This window comes from Diachasma alloeum, unplaced genomic scaffold, assembly GCF_001412515.2.
Source record: "Diachasma alloeum isolate Michigan unplaced genomic scaffold, Dall2.0 Dall_scaffold_00302, whole genome shotgun sequence".
NCBI lineage: Eukaryota > Metazoa > Arthropoda > Insecta > Hymenoptera > Braconidae > Diachasma > Diachasma alloeum.
The window spans coordinates 1,406,631-1,419,943 of NW_021680441.1; the positions used below are offsets into that span (position 1 = coordinate 1,406,631).

The 13,313-nt window shown below is 40.6% G+C and overlaps 1 protein-coding gene across 1 annotated transcript; it reads right to left on the bottom strand.

Annotated features, from left to right (window-relative positions):
• Positions 1-631: 631 nt before the first annotated feature.
• LOC107039602 (protein bowel) lies at positions 632-6,498 on the bottom strand. Its single transcript, XM_015259316.1, has 3 exons — positions 6,074-6,498; positions 4,646-5,420; positions 632-3,025 (listed from the first exon to the last, which is right to left on the bottom strand). The coding sequence occupies exons 2-3, from the start codon at positions 5,389-5,391 to the stop codon at positions 2,188-2,190; spliced, it is 1,584 nt and encodes a 527-aa protein (XP_015114802.1). The 5' UTR covers positions 5,392-5,420; positions 6,074-6,498; the 3' UTR covers positions 632-2,187.
• Between the last annotated feature and the right edge of the window lie 6,815 nt (positions 6,499-13,313).

The following is a 13,313-nucleotide window of genomic DNA, read 5'->3' on the forward strand; positions in this document are numbered from 1 at the left end:
CGAAAGAGCGGGTCGAGAAATGGCGTGCTAGGACCTCTAAAGATGGTTTTGAACCAGGGGAGACTCCTAGACGCCAATGTTCTATACATACTCCTAGACCCCATTGTCCTCCTAGACAATCCAAAATCGAATTTTTTAGCCGGGTGAACGTTGATTCCAACTATTTAAGCGACGGGCTATTCAAAACCCGGAAAAGTGTGTGGAAAAAGTGAAAACTGGAAAAGTTTTTTTTTCCAGATTTTCAAAGGGTCAGATTTTCCGTTTTTCCAGGGGGAAAGTCGACTTTCGCCAAAATCGAATTTTTTAGCCGGGTGAACGTTGATTCCAACTATTTAAGCGACGAGCTATTCAGAACTCAAAAGTATCCTATCCTATCGTAAAAAGGAGAAAGGAAATCGATCTCGAAATATCTCGAAAATCTCGAATAAGCGTAAGCGTAAGACTGACACCGAAGCGCCCCTAAGTGAGGAGATGAGAAGGCGCGTGCGCAGCACGCGCGGCTGATCCCGTATATAATATTATCCGAAGAATTCTTCAAAACGTAATTTTTTTGTTAGAAGACGCAGCTTTAAGTAATCTTCATTCAATCAAAGAGGAACTGTTCAAGAGTATGAAATGAATATTGATGATATTGATATTTCATAGTACTTTATTTCGTATTCCAAGTTTCTTATAATAATTTACATTTTTTCTGTGATTGTTCATTCACCTTAAAAAATCTCGTAATCCTAAATAAAAGTAGTGATGCTTACAGATAGGTTTAGGCACTCAATATCGTAGAAAATTCATAACAGTAATCAAAACGAAAACGTCTTTTCTTCTCAAAACACTGCAAATTGTACCGGAAATCATGTTAAATAATTTCGATACTTTTTTCTCGTGTTATATAAATTTTCAATACTATATAATAAAATTTTTAACAGTTCTTTGTCCTCGATATTCGATCTTAAAATCGAACGACAAAACAATGAATAATAAAGAAACAGACAAACATGAATCAAATTATCACATATAAGTAATACGATTTCATTTAGCGAAATTTTCTTTTTGTTCTTTAACCCAAATAGTTTCTTATCTCTAGTTGTAACATATATACACGATCAATCTTTTCACAAAAATATTTTGATTTTATTGTAGTTGTTAACCTAAATTATTTGAGATATTTGAACTTATTTCACGGACATTTCGCTATCATTTTTTTACGATCGGTAATCTCAGATGACTCTCTTCAAAAAGTAAAACGCACAGCAGAAAAGTTGAAATACTTAGTTGAGACTATTTATTGTGTAGATAGCAAGAAACATTTCCTGTCATCCGTAATGAATGAATCGTTTTGTACGTAAAATGCGTTTATTTTTCTCAATCTCAGAAAAGTCACTCAAGTGGAAAATGTATCGGCTAGGCTGATTTATAGACAATGGATTTTAAAAAGGCTCGGAGAGCTATTCCAGGTAGAGAGAGAGATAACAAAAGCATTCCACCTTATACAAAATGTATCTGTGGGCCCTACACTCTCCCTCGGCCGCACCTGCCACTGTTTACGGCAGCCCAACCAATGCCCTTTTCCAGTCCTCATTATTGCCTCCATTCTATTCTTTTCTTTTCCACTTCACTCGTTTACTCATGTTTATCTTTCATTTTTCTTTGTGTCCACCAGAAAATATTCTCAATTTCGGAAACAAGCGGAACACACGTGATTTCGGGAACAAACCTTGAACCTTGAAAATTGGCACTAATTTCATTAATGAGCTGTGTCAGGTTGTTCACACCCACTATCACTAAGAAGTACCTCTTAGAAATACAGCATAAAAAAATCCTCTCTATAATATATCACTGGTTTACTAAAGTTATTAATAATTGCACTTGTTGGGCAAGTCAAAATGTTAACACTCACTCATTTTCACCGGACACATCAATCTCAATTCATAAGTCACAAAATACCCCAAAATGACTGTACGACGTAAAAAATTTCCGTAATTTTCGACGAAAGCACCTCAACAAAGAGTCCCATCTCGCTTTCCAATAATGGATGCATCCTGCTGGCCCAAGATGATGGATGACTGGTCAGCGGTCCCGCCCATTATCCTCTAAATCGTCATTATTACGTATCCATTTGGAGGACTGAATTTACGATGGAAAGTCACTCCACGTACAATTCCATTATTGTCCGATGTACTTCATCATGATTTACCGACGCATAATGTCGGCAATGGTGAAACCCTGCCTAGTAGGCGCTGGTCTCGGCGGTGGTGGTGGTGGTGGTGGTGGTTGTGGTGTTTGCACTCGTGGTGGTCGTGCCTCCTCCTCCCCCTTGATCCTCTCCCTCTCGCGTTGTCTCTCTAGCTCCCGCTCGCACTCCCGTTCCCTTTGTCTCTCCAGCTCCCTCTCGCACTCGCGCTCCCGTTCCTGCAGCTCAAGAAGCATTCTGGAGGGTCCTGGTGATCCCAATCGACGTCTGTAGGAGGTTAAGATCGGCGGAGGTGGCGCTAGGATCGGCGGAGCTGGATTCTGCGGGCCGGCGATGGCGTTACCACTCGTCACAGTTTCCGGTTTCACCTGGAGGAGGTCTCGTCGGATTTGTAACTGCGGTCGGGAGGGAAGACTCTGGGAGGAGGAGCCTGGGTAGCCACTGGAGGAGGAAGGGTTCCTGGGGATTGATGAGGAGCTGGATGTCGACGGCCCGGGGTCGGGGCAATCCTCTTCTGGGCTGTCGTCATCGCGTAACGCTTCTTCCAACGCTTCCGGAGGTACGTCGCCGACTGCGTGAGTGAGCGCATGCCTTCTGAGATCGCAATTCCGCCGGAAGACCTTTCCGCACGATGTGCACTCGTAGGGTTTGTGATCGGTATGGGTGAGCAAATGAGTCTTCAAGTTGCTACGTTGATTGAAACTCCTGGAGCAGACTGGACACTTGTGGGGTGACTCCTCCATGTGAAGGATCTTGTGTACGGCTAGGGTTCGGCTCTGGCAGAAGCCCTTGCCGCACTCGCCGCACTTGAATGGCTTCTCTTTACTGTGGATGTATCTGTAACACGAGAAGATTTGCGATTACAATACGGGGAGATATTAATTCAATAAAAATTACCAGAAAAAAACGTAAAAATTAGATTTCGAAACGTAATCCGTGAGCGAAGTAAAATTCAATAATAAGTGTGAGTCACGTAAATTCTAGGATTTGTTCCGTAAAAATTAATCACTCGTCTGATTACTCACCGCTGTGGGAACAACAAGTCGTTCCGTAATTTTTCCCCAATAATTGAGAAATTTTACGGAAATTTCTTGATTATTGAGAAAATTTCTCAATCATTGGGGAAAAATTACAGAACGGAACGTAGAAATAACTCATCAGCTTCATAAAAATTGTTGAACGTTCAAGAATTTTTTATTTTGGAGGCATAATAAGTCGGCAAGTTTCTGTAAGATTTTACTTCTTCGAGAAAAATTACGTGATAATTTCGTATTTTGATCGGTGATGAACCTGAGAATTCACTGAACGTTTCAGATTTCTTCTCATGAATTCCTATAAAAATGGTCGGAAAACGATTCCCCATTGCGGATTACGTAAATTGTTCCGTAATTTTTACTGAATGGTTCTCGCCGTGCCAAATAATTTAGGAATTAACCTCAGTTTATTATCAGCTCTTTTGGATTATGCAGATAGGGGAGGATAGGGCAAAACGGCCCCCCTTCAATTGTCAATATTTTTCGATTCAATAATCCGATTGGGATGAGTTAGAGCTCGTTTTGAAGAATGAAAAATTATCTTCAAAATGAAGTTGAAACTGGGAATTTTCACAATGTCATTCACAAGTTATTGACAATTGAAGGGGGACCGTTTTGCCCCACCCTCCCCTATCTTGGAAATGAGTGTTTTTTGTGGTACTCATATGGACATCGAAATGATTAGTAATTACTGGAATAGACGTCCCCTTCTTTATGGATAAGATTTTGGGTTTTTTTTTATTTGCTTTCCCTGGCTTTGAGACCTGTGACTTGCACTTTAGAGTTATGGAACACACGGAGTACGAAAATTGTTCGGGAGCAGGGACTGTTTACTGCGCACACGCCAAGCGCAGAGAGATGCACGCATATTACCACACACGTTTGGGGTGCACAGAGTGAGGGAATATGCTCTCCCCGCTAGAGAAGTTAGGGAGACTCCACTGAGCCTATTTACACCGGGGAGTTGGACACGAGTAGAGTTGAAGTAACTCGTCGGTGGAAACACGATGAGTTAATCTCGTTGGAAACGAGACAGAAGTCGGCTATTATCTCCCATGCACGGAGAAAAAAATACATCGTAATTTTGTGAGAATCCTTCAAAAAATTAGTGTGCTGTTCACCAACGCTTGGACATAACAGGGAGTCATCGGAGAATTCGCATGTGGCACACTAATTTTTACGGGAATCCCCCGAAAAAGTGGCCGGAGTCCCACCAAAAATTAGGGTGCCACTTATGAATTTTTCGACGACCCCATGTTATGTCCCGGCGTTGGGGGACAGCACACTAATTGTTGGGAAATTTTTTTCTCAGTGTGTAAAAGGAAATCCATCGAACTCCTTTGAGTTTATGTCAACGTTAACAACATATCAAATTCGTACGGTGTAAATGGAATCACTGTGCGTATGACTCGCGCTGACTTACCGATGATCCCGGAGATGATCTTGTCGTCTGAATGCCTTTCCGCAAATGTCACAGGAGTAGGGCCGCTCGTCCGTGTGCGTTCTCTCGTGGATGAGGAGATTGTACGACTTTGTGAACTGACGGTTGCAGAATTTACAGATGAATTGCTTCTTGGGTCGGGAAGCTCTGCCAGGAGCGCGTAGCAGTCTTCTGTCGAGGTGTTGGTGGGCCAGGGGACCGCCTGGCGGGTACATCGCGGAAGAGCCTGGAAAGGGTCCGGTGAATACTGGATAACCTGGTGGTGGTTCCAGGAGAGGTGGAGGAGGAAGGAGTAGGGCCCTGGCTGCAGCCAACTCTTTACGCTTATCCGCCATCATCGCCATGATCTCGTAGCTGGATGTCGTTTTCCTTGCGGATGGCTCAGACCCCTCGTGGTCCTGATTTGCGGAGGATGACGATGAGGGAGGGCCGCCGCTCAGGTGTGCGTGCATCTCGCTGGGATAGGGGGCCAGGTGCAATCGGGACGGTACAACGGGAACGAAAGCCGACGACTCTCGGTGGTGAGGATGACCTAGACCCGCCACGAATCCATGGTGATGGTGATGATATGCTGCTAAAGTCGAGGGATCAAAGGTCCTCGGTGAGGACAGACCAGTGCTGCTTGTCGAACACGACGACGTTGACGATCTCGATGTCAACAATTCTCGAGCGGACCTTGTGCTCTCCTCCGTTGCCGACGCTGACGTCACCACAAGATCGGTAGGCATTTTGATAATTCTTAATTATTATTCGGCGTCTGGAAAATCACGAGAAATGGTTAATTCATTCGGAGAATTCTCTCTGCTGCATGCGATAATCCGCTATAAATTTTATATGATTCTCATTAATTTTTTTTACTACGTCTTTCCATGCGATCCGCACTTTATGGCTAATGTATTCTCACGCTTTTACTCCGTCATATTTCATGCGAGTAATTATATTCATTACTTTGCGAATGGCGGAGTTTTGTACCCCGTCGTTTAACCAGATATTTATATGAGTTTTGCGCTGCCACAAAGAACGAGAGCAAAAATTCCCCGATCATTATCGGGGTTCAATTAACTTCCGGTTTTCATCTTTTTTTTTCTTGCAAAAATGTGGCCCGTCCGGATGTGCCCTCTATCGGTAGTGATTCTATATCCCACAATGGACGATACTAGTGAGATCATATGAGTGGCCACTCCACGAATCTAAGAAGACTGGTTATCTCGCAGCGAGCCACACACCTGCCAACATGGCTTCCGCGAGACCGTCATGGCTGGTCCCGGTCGGCCATATTGGATCACAAAGGTAGTCGCCATGCAGCTTATCAAATCTTATCAATAACTTATTACCAAAAACAACATTCCCAAATTCGAAATGGTGCATTCTCGCGGAATGTATCGAGTTCAGGAGAAAAAAAATATTCACCTTTTCTTTGAGAATAGATCGGCAAGCCCGGACGGTCGCGCTCAGTCTTTTATCCAGTCTCGCATGTCGAGGCCAATGTTCTGTCTTTCTCCGGTCACCGCTGGACCGCGCAGCCTCACATTAAATGAAAAATCATTTTTCCGAATAATCACCTCTCACAACACTTCACAAAATACAACAATTCTAGGGAAATTTTAAAAAATTGTAAAATTGACTTTTCAATATTTATCCACTTGACATGATTTTCACGTTAATTAAATCCATAAAACGCACGTTGTAAATATCACCTCTAATATCAGTCCATGTTTCAAACATCGTGTTTCATATATTGAAGTCACTCATGCCAATATTAACATTTTCAAAACAGTAGTTGAATTGATAACACCTAGAGCTTAAGCGCGTTGTAATGCAGGTTTTGCGTGGCTGATGGTGCTGCGCGGTTTACTGCGTGTTGGACGCCGTCAGGTAGGCTTCCACCCGTTCTCCACACAACCACACAGATAAGTCTACATTACAATTTTCACTAACATTACGAAGACTAACGCGACCTGCACATACAGCTCGTGCCTGTGTACTCCGCGGCACAGCGGTTAGTCCACTCTTTCCGTTTGGCTGCCGCTAGTAGCGCTGTCGCTGCTGGATGCTGGGTGCGTTTTACCTTCAATCGCGCTCTCTCACTCTCATTCTGCCTCTTGATTCAGAGAGAGATGTACGACCAGGTACACTGTCCTAAAAAAAACGATTGTGTGGGGGAGCGGAGTGCACCTGAAGTGAGAGAGAGAGAGAGACGAGCTCTCATCTGAATACATCGGCCCGAGTGAGTTGAACGAGTGGTGGGAGGAGGATGGAGAGAGAGAGGGTAGGACGGATGATGGCTGGAGGTGATTGGGATGATGCTGGAGCGAGATGGCGAGATGTCGCCTAGTGGTATATCGCGAGGGGAGGGGAGAGACTCGTGTTGTGTCGCTTGCGAGGACCGCAGGTTGATCGTAGGAGGCGGTTTGGACCCGGTAGGGAATGGCATGAGGCCCAGGGATGTAGCGAGTACCTGGTCCCCCTTGGAATTATCTGAAATGGGGCCTTCAATTCACGCATTGCAATCGTCATCATCAATTAGTCAATGATTTCTTGGGTAATGAGACGATTCTTGGATCAGGTGAAGGCATTTGCCGGGGGGTCAGTTCCCCCCATTGTATCGGAAAATTATCGGAGTGGGCCCCATGGGGTCCCAACCGTGCCTGCCGAGTGGATGAGTCCCGATGGTAGACTACAGCAGTACAAGAGAGAGACGATGAGAGACTGAGGATTTTGCCTGAAGCCAGGGGCATTCTTGGTTGCTCTTGAGAGATCGAGTTGGGGGCCCCCTTGGCGGCAGCCGACGACGCCCAGGCCCAGGCCCTCACACTGGGGGTATAAAAAAATACTTCGGCTCACTTCTTATGTCCCCTCGTAAGACGTTACTACTGTCCTTTATTTTTTTTTCTTCATTTGTCGTATTTTTTTTCTCTCTCTCTCACTCGCACACACGGGGCCTTCACAGGATGGGACTTCCAGTGTTCGGAAACACCTGTGCTAAGAACACGTATTCAAGTGGAAAATCGAGTCAATATTCATTTATTTCCAATTTCTCTCTTGATGCGTGGGGAATGAAAAACCAGTCAGTTGGAATTATTTCTCGTTTCTTGTTGGTAGGGGGCATTATTATTGGATAAAATATATTTCATGCTCCATTTATGGGAACTTTTAGAAATATATGGTGTGAGATAGTACTGAATACATAGTTAAGGGTCTTCGGGCTCATATCAAGATGTAACGCAATGAATTTTCTGGAAAATGGAGAATACATTGGGTTATTATGCGAATGGTCGCGTAGAGAGAGATAAAGTTTATTGCCCTTTTAGGGTTTATCTCGAATGTATGCGTTAGAACAATGTAAAAGATCATTTTACGTTTACTATTTTGTCAAGTTTCTGAAGTATAGCTTGAGACAATGGAAAAAGAAAAAATATTGGGATGCGAAATTTTAGCCGATTCCCATGGCCAAATAGAACTATTTAAGGGTATTTGGTGTCGAAATGGCATTCCAGTGCACATGGTAACTAAAGTGGCTATCTTCTTCCCTTTGAGTATTCAGTACCGACACGGAGAAGATGAAGAAGAAGTCTCAAGTTGAAAAGAAAAAAAAGAAAAAAAAAGCAGTATTGAAAAAGAAAATGAGAAGGCATCGTCTGATGCCCGAGAGCCTAAGTGTATATACGAAGAGGTTGGCTGGCGTGCAACCGCCTCTGCTGTCGTTTTGTTCACTGAACTAGTTCCCTCCCGTCTCACTCCACCGCCATTCCAGTGTTCCTAACTCCCCACTGGCCCATGGATAACGCACGTATTCCCGAGAGGAAATCGGAGGAGGAATTCAACGAACAAAACAGTCCCATAGTTTTCGCACAACTTGGGCCAAGTCAGGAATGAATTTTTTTTTATTTAGAATTTTTTTACAGGCTATGGACATACCGACACGACACGTAATGAGAACGCAGCATCAATCCTCGGTTATCGCGGGGGATATCGGAGAGAACGAGGGGTACAGGTAAGTCCCAGGTAAGTGCAACTGAGATCGAGCCATCGGGAGGAGAAAAACAATACAGCTAAGGTAAGTTGAAGAGGCGAACGATCGGCACTTGCAAGAGGATATCAGTGGTCAGCTATTGGAGGGACACTGCCTCCGTGGAATGACCTGGAATGGGTTCTTCGTTATTAATTATGCTGTTGTCTAGGGTTCTGTAATCGATTGTTCAACAAGTAAGTGGAACAATGAGTGCAGAGAAAGAATAATGACGATGAATTTAATAAATTTCTCAGCAAAATTTTGGAGTTTTCTTTAATATCCCCTGATAATATTAGGAATGCCCGTCGTCTATCGGCATTTTTTCAAGAGTACATCAGGTAATCAGACGCTCTCTGGTCGCTTACTCAGGGAATTAGTGCGTGGAGTTTACGGAGGGAGATGAAGTATTTTTTTTTCTGCATAATTAGGTTGCGTCCCGGTCGCTCTAATAACACGTAGGGGTCCACCAAGTTCCTTTCCAACACACCAACCGCTTCGGGCTGTAATTTAAATCGCAAAGAGCCCTGAAACACTCGCGATCTTGCTCTTACGTTCCCCTTTCTCTCTCTCTCTCTCTCTCTCTTTCTCTTTATCCACTCGGTATATTTTTTTCCTCTGGACCTTTTTTCTCTTTGCCTTCCTTTCCCCATCACCGTGGATGTTCTCTCGACGCACACAAGAGCGAGATGAGAAAACGTTTACATACGTCAGAGTGAGGGAAGNTCTCTCTCTCTCTCTCTCTCTCTCTCTCTCTCTCTCTCTCTCTTTCTCTTTATCCACTCGGTATATTTTTTTCCTCTGGACCTTTTTTCTCTTTGCCTTCCTTTCCCCATCACCGTGGATGTTCTCTCGACGCACACAAGAGCGAGATGAGAAAACGTTTACATACGTCAGAGTGAGGGAAGTTTACTTTTCATTCCAAGGGATTATTCGAAAAAAAAAAATAAAGGATAAATGAAACATTAACATTCCTTGAGGAATAGAAATTATGGTTGAATAGATTTTATCATTTTTTTTTATTCTAAAACACAGGAAATATTTCGTGTAAACAACATCGTTTTGTTTACGAAATAATATTTTTTCTCTTCGTCGTTATCTCAGGTGTTTGAAGATTGTTTTATCACACTTTATTTAATTATTTTATCATACGTCTCCACTTTTTCTTCGTTACTTCGTTCTCCACTAAATGGCACCTACTGGATACACACAGCGTTTTACTTCTAAAATCTAGAACAATGACATTTTAATTTTTTGAAATGATTTAAAAAAACAAAAATGAAAGCGCGGAACAAAATTTTCAGATTTTTTTTAGCTATCTTCGGTTTTGTTATTAAATACACATCATAAAGTGAGCACACTGACCTTGTATTTACATTAATCCACCATTTCTTATCTAATTAGAATTGTTTATTTCTTCTTACGAATTTGAATGTTCTATTTTACAAAAAAAATTTTGCTTTTATGTTTTTGCTGTCTTCAGGTAAATGCTCGTGAGTCGATAATAAAAATTGAGTGCTTACCGATGGCTGTTAATACCGATGGAGATTTACTTTACCGATGATTAACGGAATTTATCTACTATCGAGAAAATTATTCTCCAATTGGAAATTCTTATTCTGTCAAATGATTAATTGTTACAAAACAATGATTTTTCGAAATTGAAAACTCGTTTTATCAAATTAAAAAATGTACCAAATCTAAATTTTCTGTCTTCGATTCTTTAAAATTCTTCTGCAAATTTGAAATTATGTAAATGGGGTTTTTATCATACAATTATGTCATTGGCAGCTGCCGTTATAATCTGGTATTTTCAAGTCTTGATTATTATCTTACATTTTGAGCGGTTTTTGGATATCAGTTTAATCTCATGATTTTGTCCTTTCAAAATTCATATTTCTTTAATATTTTGAATAAATCATTTTTAAGGCTCAACAGCTGGAACACATGAAATATTCGTCATCACTGCGAGCAAAAATTTTGAAAATTCGTAGAATTGATAATTCCATAAAACAGCATTCTCCTAAAATTTTTCATCACCACAAAGGAAAAACTATCAACCCACTGAATATAAATTTTCAAATATTTCCTTCTCGTTAAAATACAATCCGATAATTCTAAAAATTTCTCAATATCCATTAGTCTCCGCCATAGATGTATAACACACATAATATCCATATAATTTATTAAATCTAAATCTCATCGTGAAAATGAAAATGAAAAAAAAATCGATGCACAATTCTCCCATTTACTTCATAAATAACAAAATCACAATACTCTCCACTCATATTTCCACTCACTCAGTGTTTTCCTCCAATTTCCTACCCCTAATTGTTTCATTACACCATATTAATAATCATGCTATTTTACCGATGTTAATAAACCTATGAATAAACAACAACTATTGGCCCATTCACCCTCGAAATACCCAACTCACTCATCATCAACAAAATATTCATCTTAAATACTCACTCTTATATTTTCTCTATACAATATAATATATCATATCGATTTATGTTTTTAATGCAATATTTTTCTTTATCGATCATAACAACAATAATTATAAAGCATTGGCAATTTGTGCACGTGAGTAAATAAATATATAACGTATGCATTATTTTTATAATAATCGATGACGAGGGGCTGACAAACAAATATAAATAGTTCAAAACCATAGAATGGGGTCAAGCACGGGATATTGATATAATCTCGTTATGTCGGAAAATAATCGGTTGGATAATTGGTTATTCTCGTGGACAATAGTCCATCGGAATTATCCCGGTTTCAATTCATATTTTATAACTTATGCTATTGAGGATGCACAATGTGGGACGGCGGGGATTTAATATGCTTTACATTTCGTTTGTTCGGCTCTGTCGCTTTGTCCTACCCACGCGAAAAAAAAAAATTGAGGCGAATTTCGTTTTTCGGGGTCAAACCTGTGGACGCTTTTGGAATTTTTCTTTGCAGTAGGGATGGGCGATTTTTGTCGATTAATTGAAAACATCGATTATTCATGGCCAAACATCGACGCTTTGCATTCGATGTTCTCAATGTCCGATTAATCGAGTTTCGACTCGTTTTTCCAAACATCGATGTTTTTGAGCAAGCTAACAAAATTGTTCATTTTTTCATCGAATAATAATGTCGATTGATTGAGAATAAAAAAAAATTTATCCACAATCAGCAATAATTTTCGACTCTTCTACAAATATCGATGTTCTTGAGAAAGTTAACAAAATTTTTCATTTTTTTAGTTAAATAATAACGTTGATTGATCGAGAATAAAAAAAATAATTTATCCGCAATCGGAAGTAGTTTATCGATTAATTGAAAACCTCGGTTATTCATGGCCAAACATCGATGCTTTGCATTCGATGTTCTCAATGTCCGATTAATCGAGTTTCGACTCGTTTTTACAAACATCGATGTTTTTGAGCAAGCTAACAAAATTGTTCATTTTTTCATCGAATAATAATGTCGATTGATTGAGAATAAAAAAAAATTTATCCACAATCAGCAATAATTTGTCGATTAATCGAAAATATCGATGTTTTTCATTTCATGTTCTCAATTTCCGATTAATCCATTTTCGACAGTTTTTTTTTTCCAAACAAACATCGATGTTCTTGAACAAGCTAACAAAGTTTTGGTTAATGTTAACCCTAGATTGGTCACCATGCGAGGAAATTGCCGCAACGTGTCGTTTTTTTCGTCTTGTCACCGGCTGGTTGACCGGAAAAATCCGAAGAAATTTAAATTCGTCAATTAAAGTATCTGGAAAATTTTAGTATTGTTTTTTTAATATTACATCCCAAATTCTGGAAGAAAAAAAATCATTTCCAACAGTTGAACAATTTTTTCCCATGTTAAATGAAATTGCCCGTTGCGCGACGTTGCTGGAAACTCGTTAAACGCGCCCGGGCAGTGTAGAGTGAATTCGGCAACGCTGGAGCCTAAATAACACGGCGGCAAATCCCCGCGGAGGTGACCAGAGTCGCAGGTTCCCGTCAGGTGACCAAACTAGGGTTAAGAAAGAGGACCGAACCACCGATCCGATGGTTAAGTTTTCAGAAAGATCGGTGGTGGGGCTCTCTTTCTTAACATTTACCGGTTAGTCAATCGACTACAACCATTATCAATAATGACATATATATAACAATCAACAATTATTGCAGCTAACGTCCAGCCGCGGAATAAATTAAATATATTTTTTCGATTAATCAACAACCCTATTTCAAGATTGAACATTTGACTCTCCAGTAGTACTTATCATCGAAACGGAAGTTCCTCGGGTTATATTTTTTCAATACATATTTTCAATAAAAACGACATTAAATTTTTTAAAAATTAGTTTTTTTCTGGGTAATGAGAAAAAAAAGATTTTTTAAATAATCGATGTTTTTATAAACGTCGCCCATCTCTACTCTACATTCGTTTTTTTATATTTCAAACAAAGGAAACAGGTAGAAAAAAATTTCACTGAAAAACCTAGCCAGTCGATCGAAAATTCTATCAAATTTCTGTCGAAAATTCTATCAGTTTGTGGCCACTTCTGTCGATGAAATGTTCAATAGAAATTATTTGAACCTTCACACCGAACTCCCGGTCTGTGGGACCGCTATCAAAACTTTGACAGTA

Coding starts and splice junctions, on each gene's coding strand:
- LOC107039602 (XM_015259316.1), bottom strand. CDS start 5,391: ATGCCTACCGATCTTGTGGTGACGTCAGCGTCGGCAACGGAGGAGAGC. Junction 3,026..4,645: donor GATCATCTCCGGGATCATCG/GTAAGTCAGCGC, acceptor CTCGTGTTACAG/ATACATCCACAGTAAAGAGA.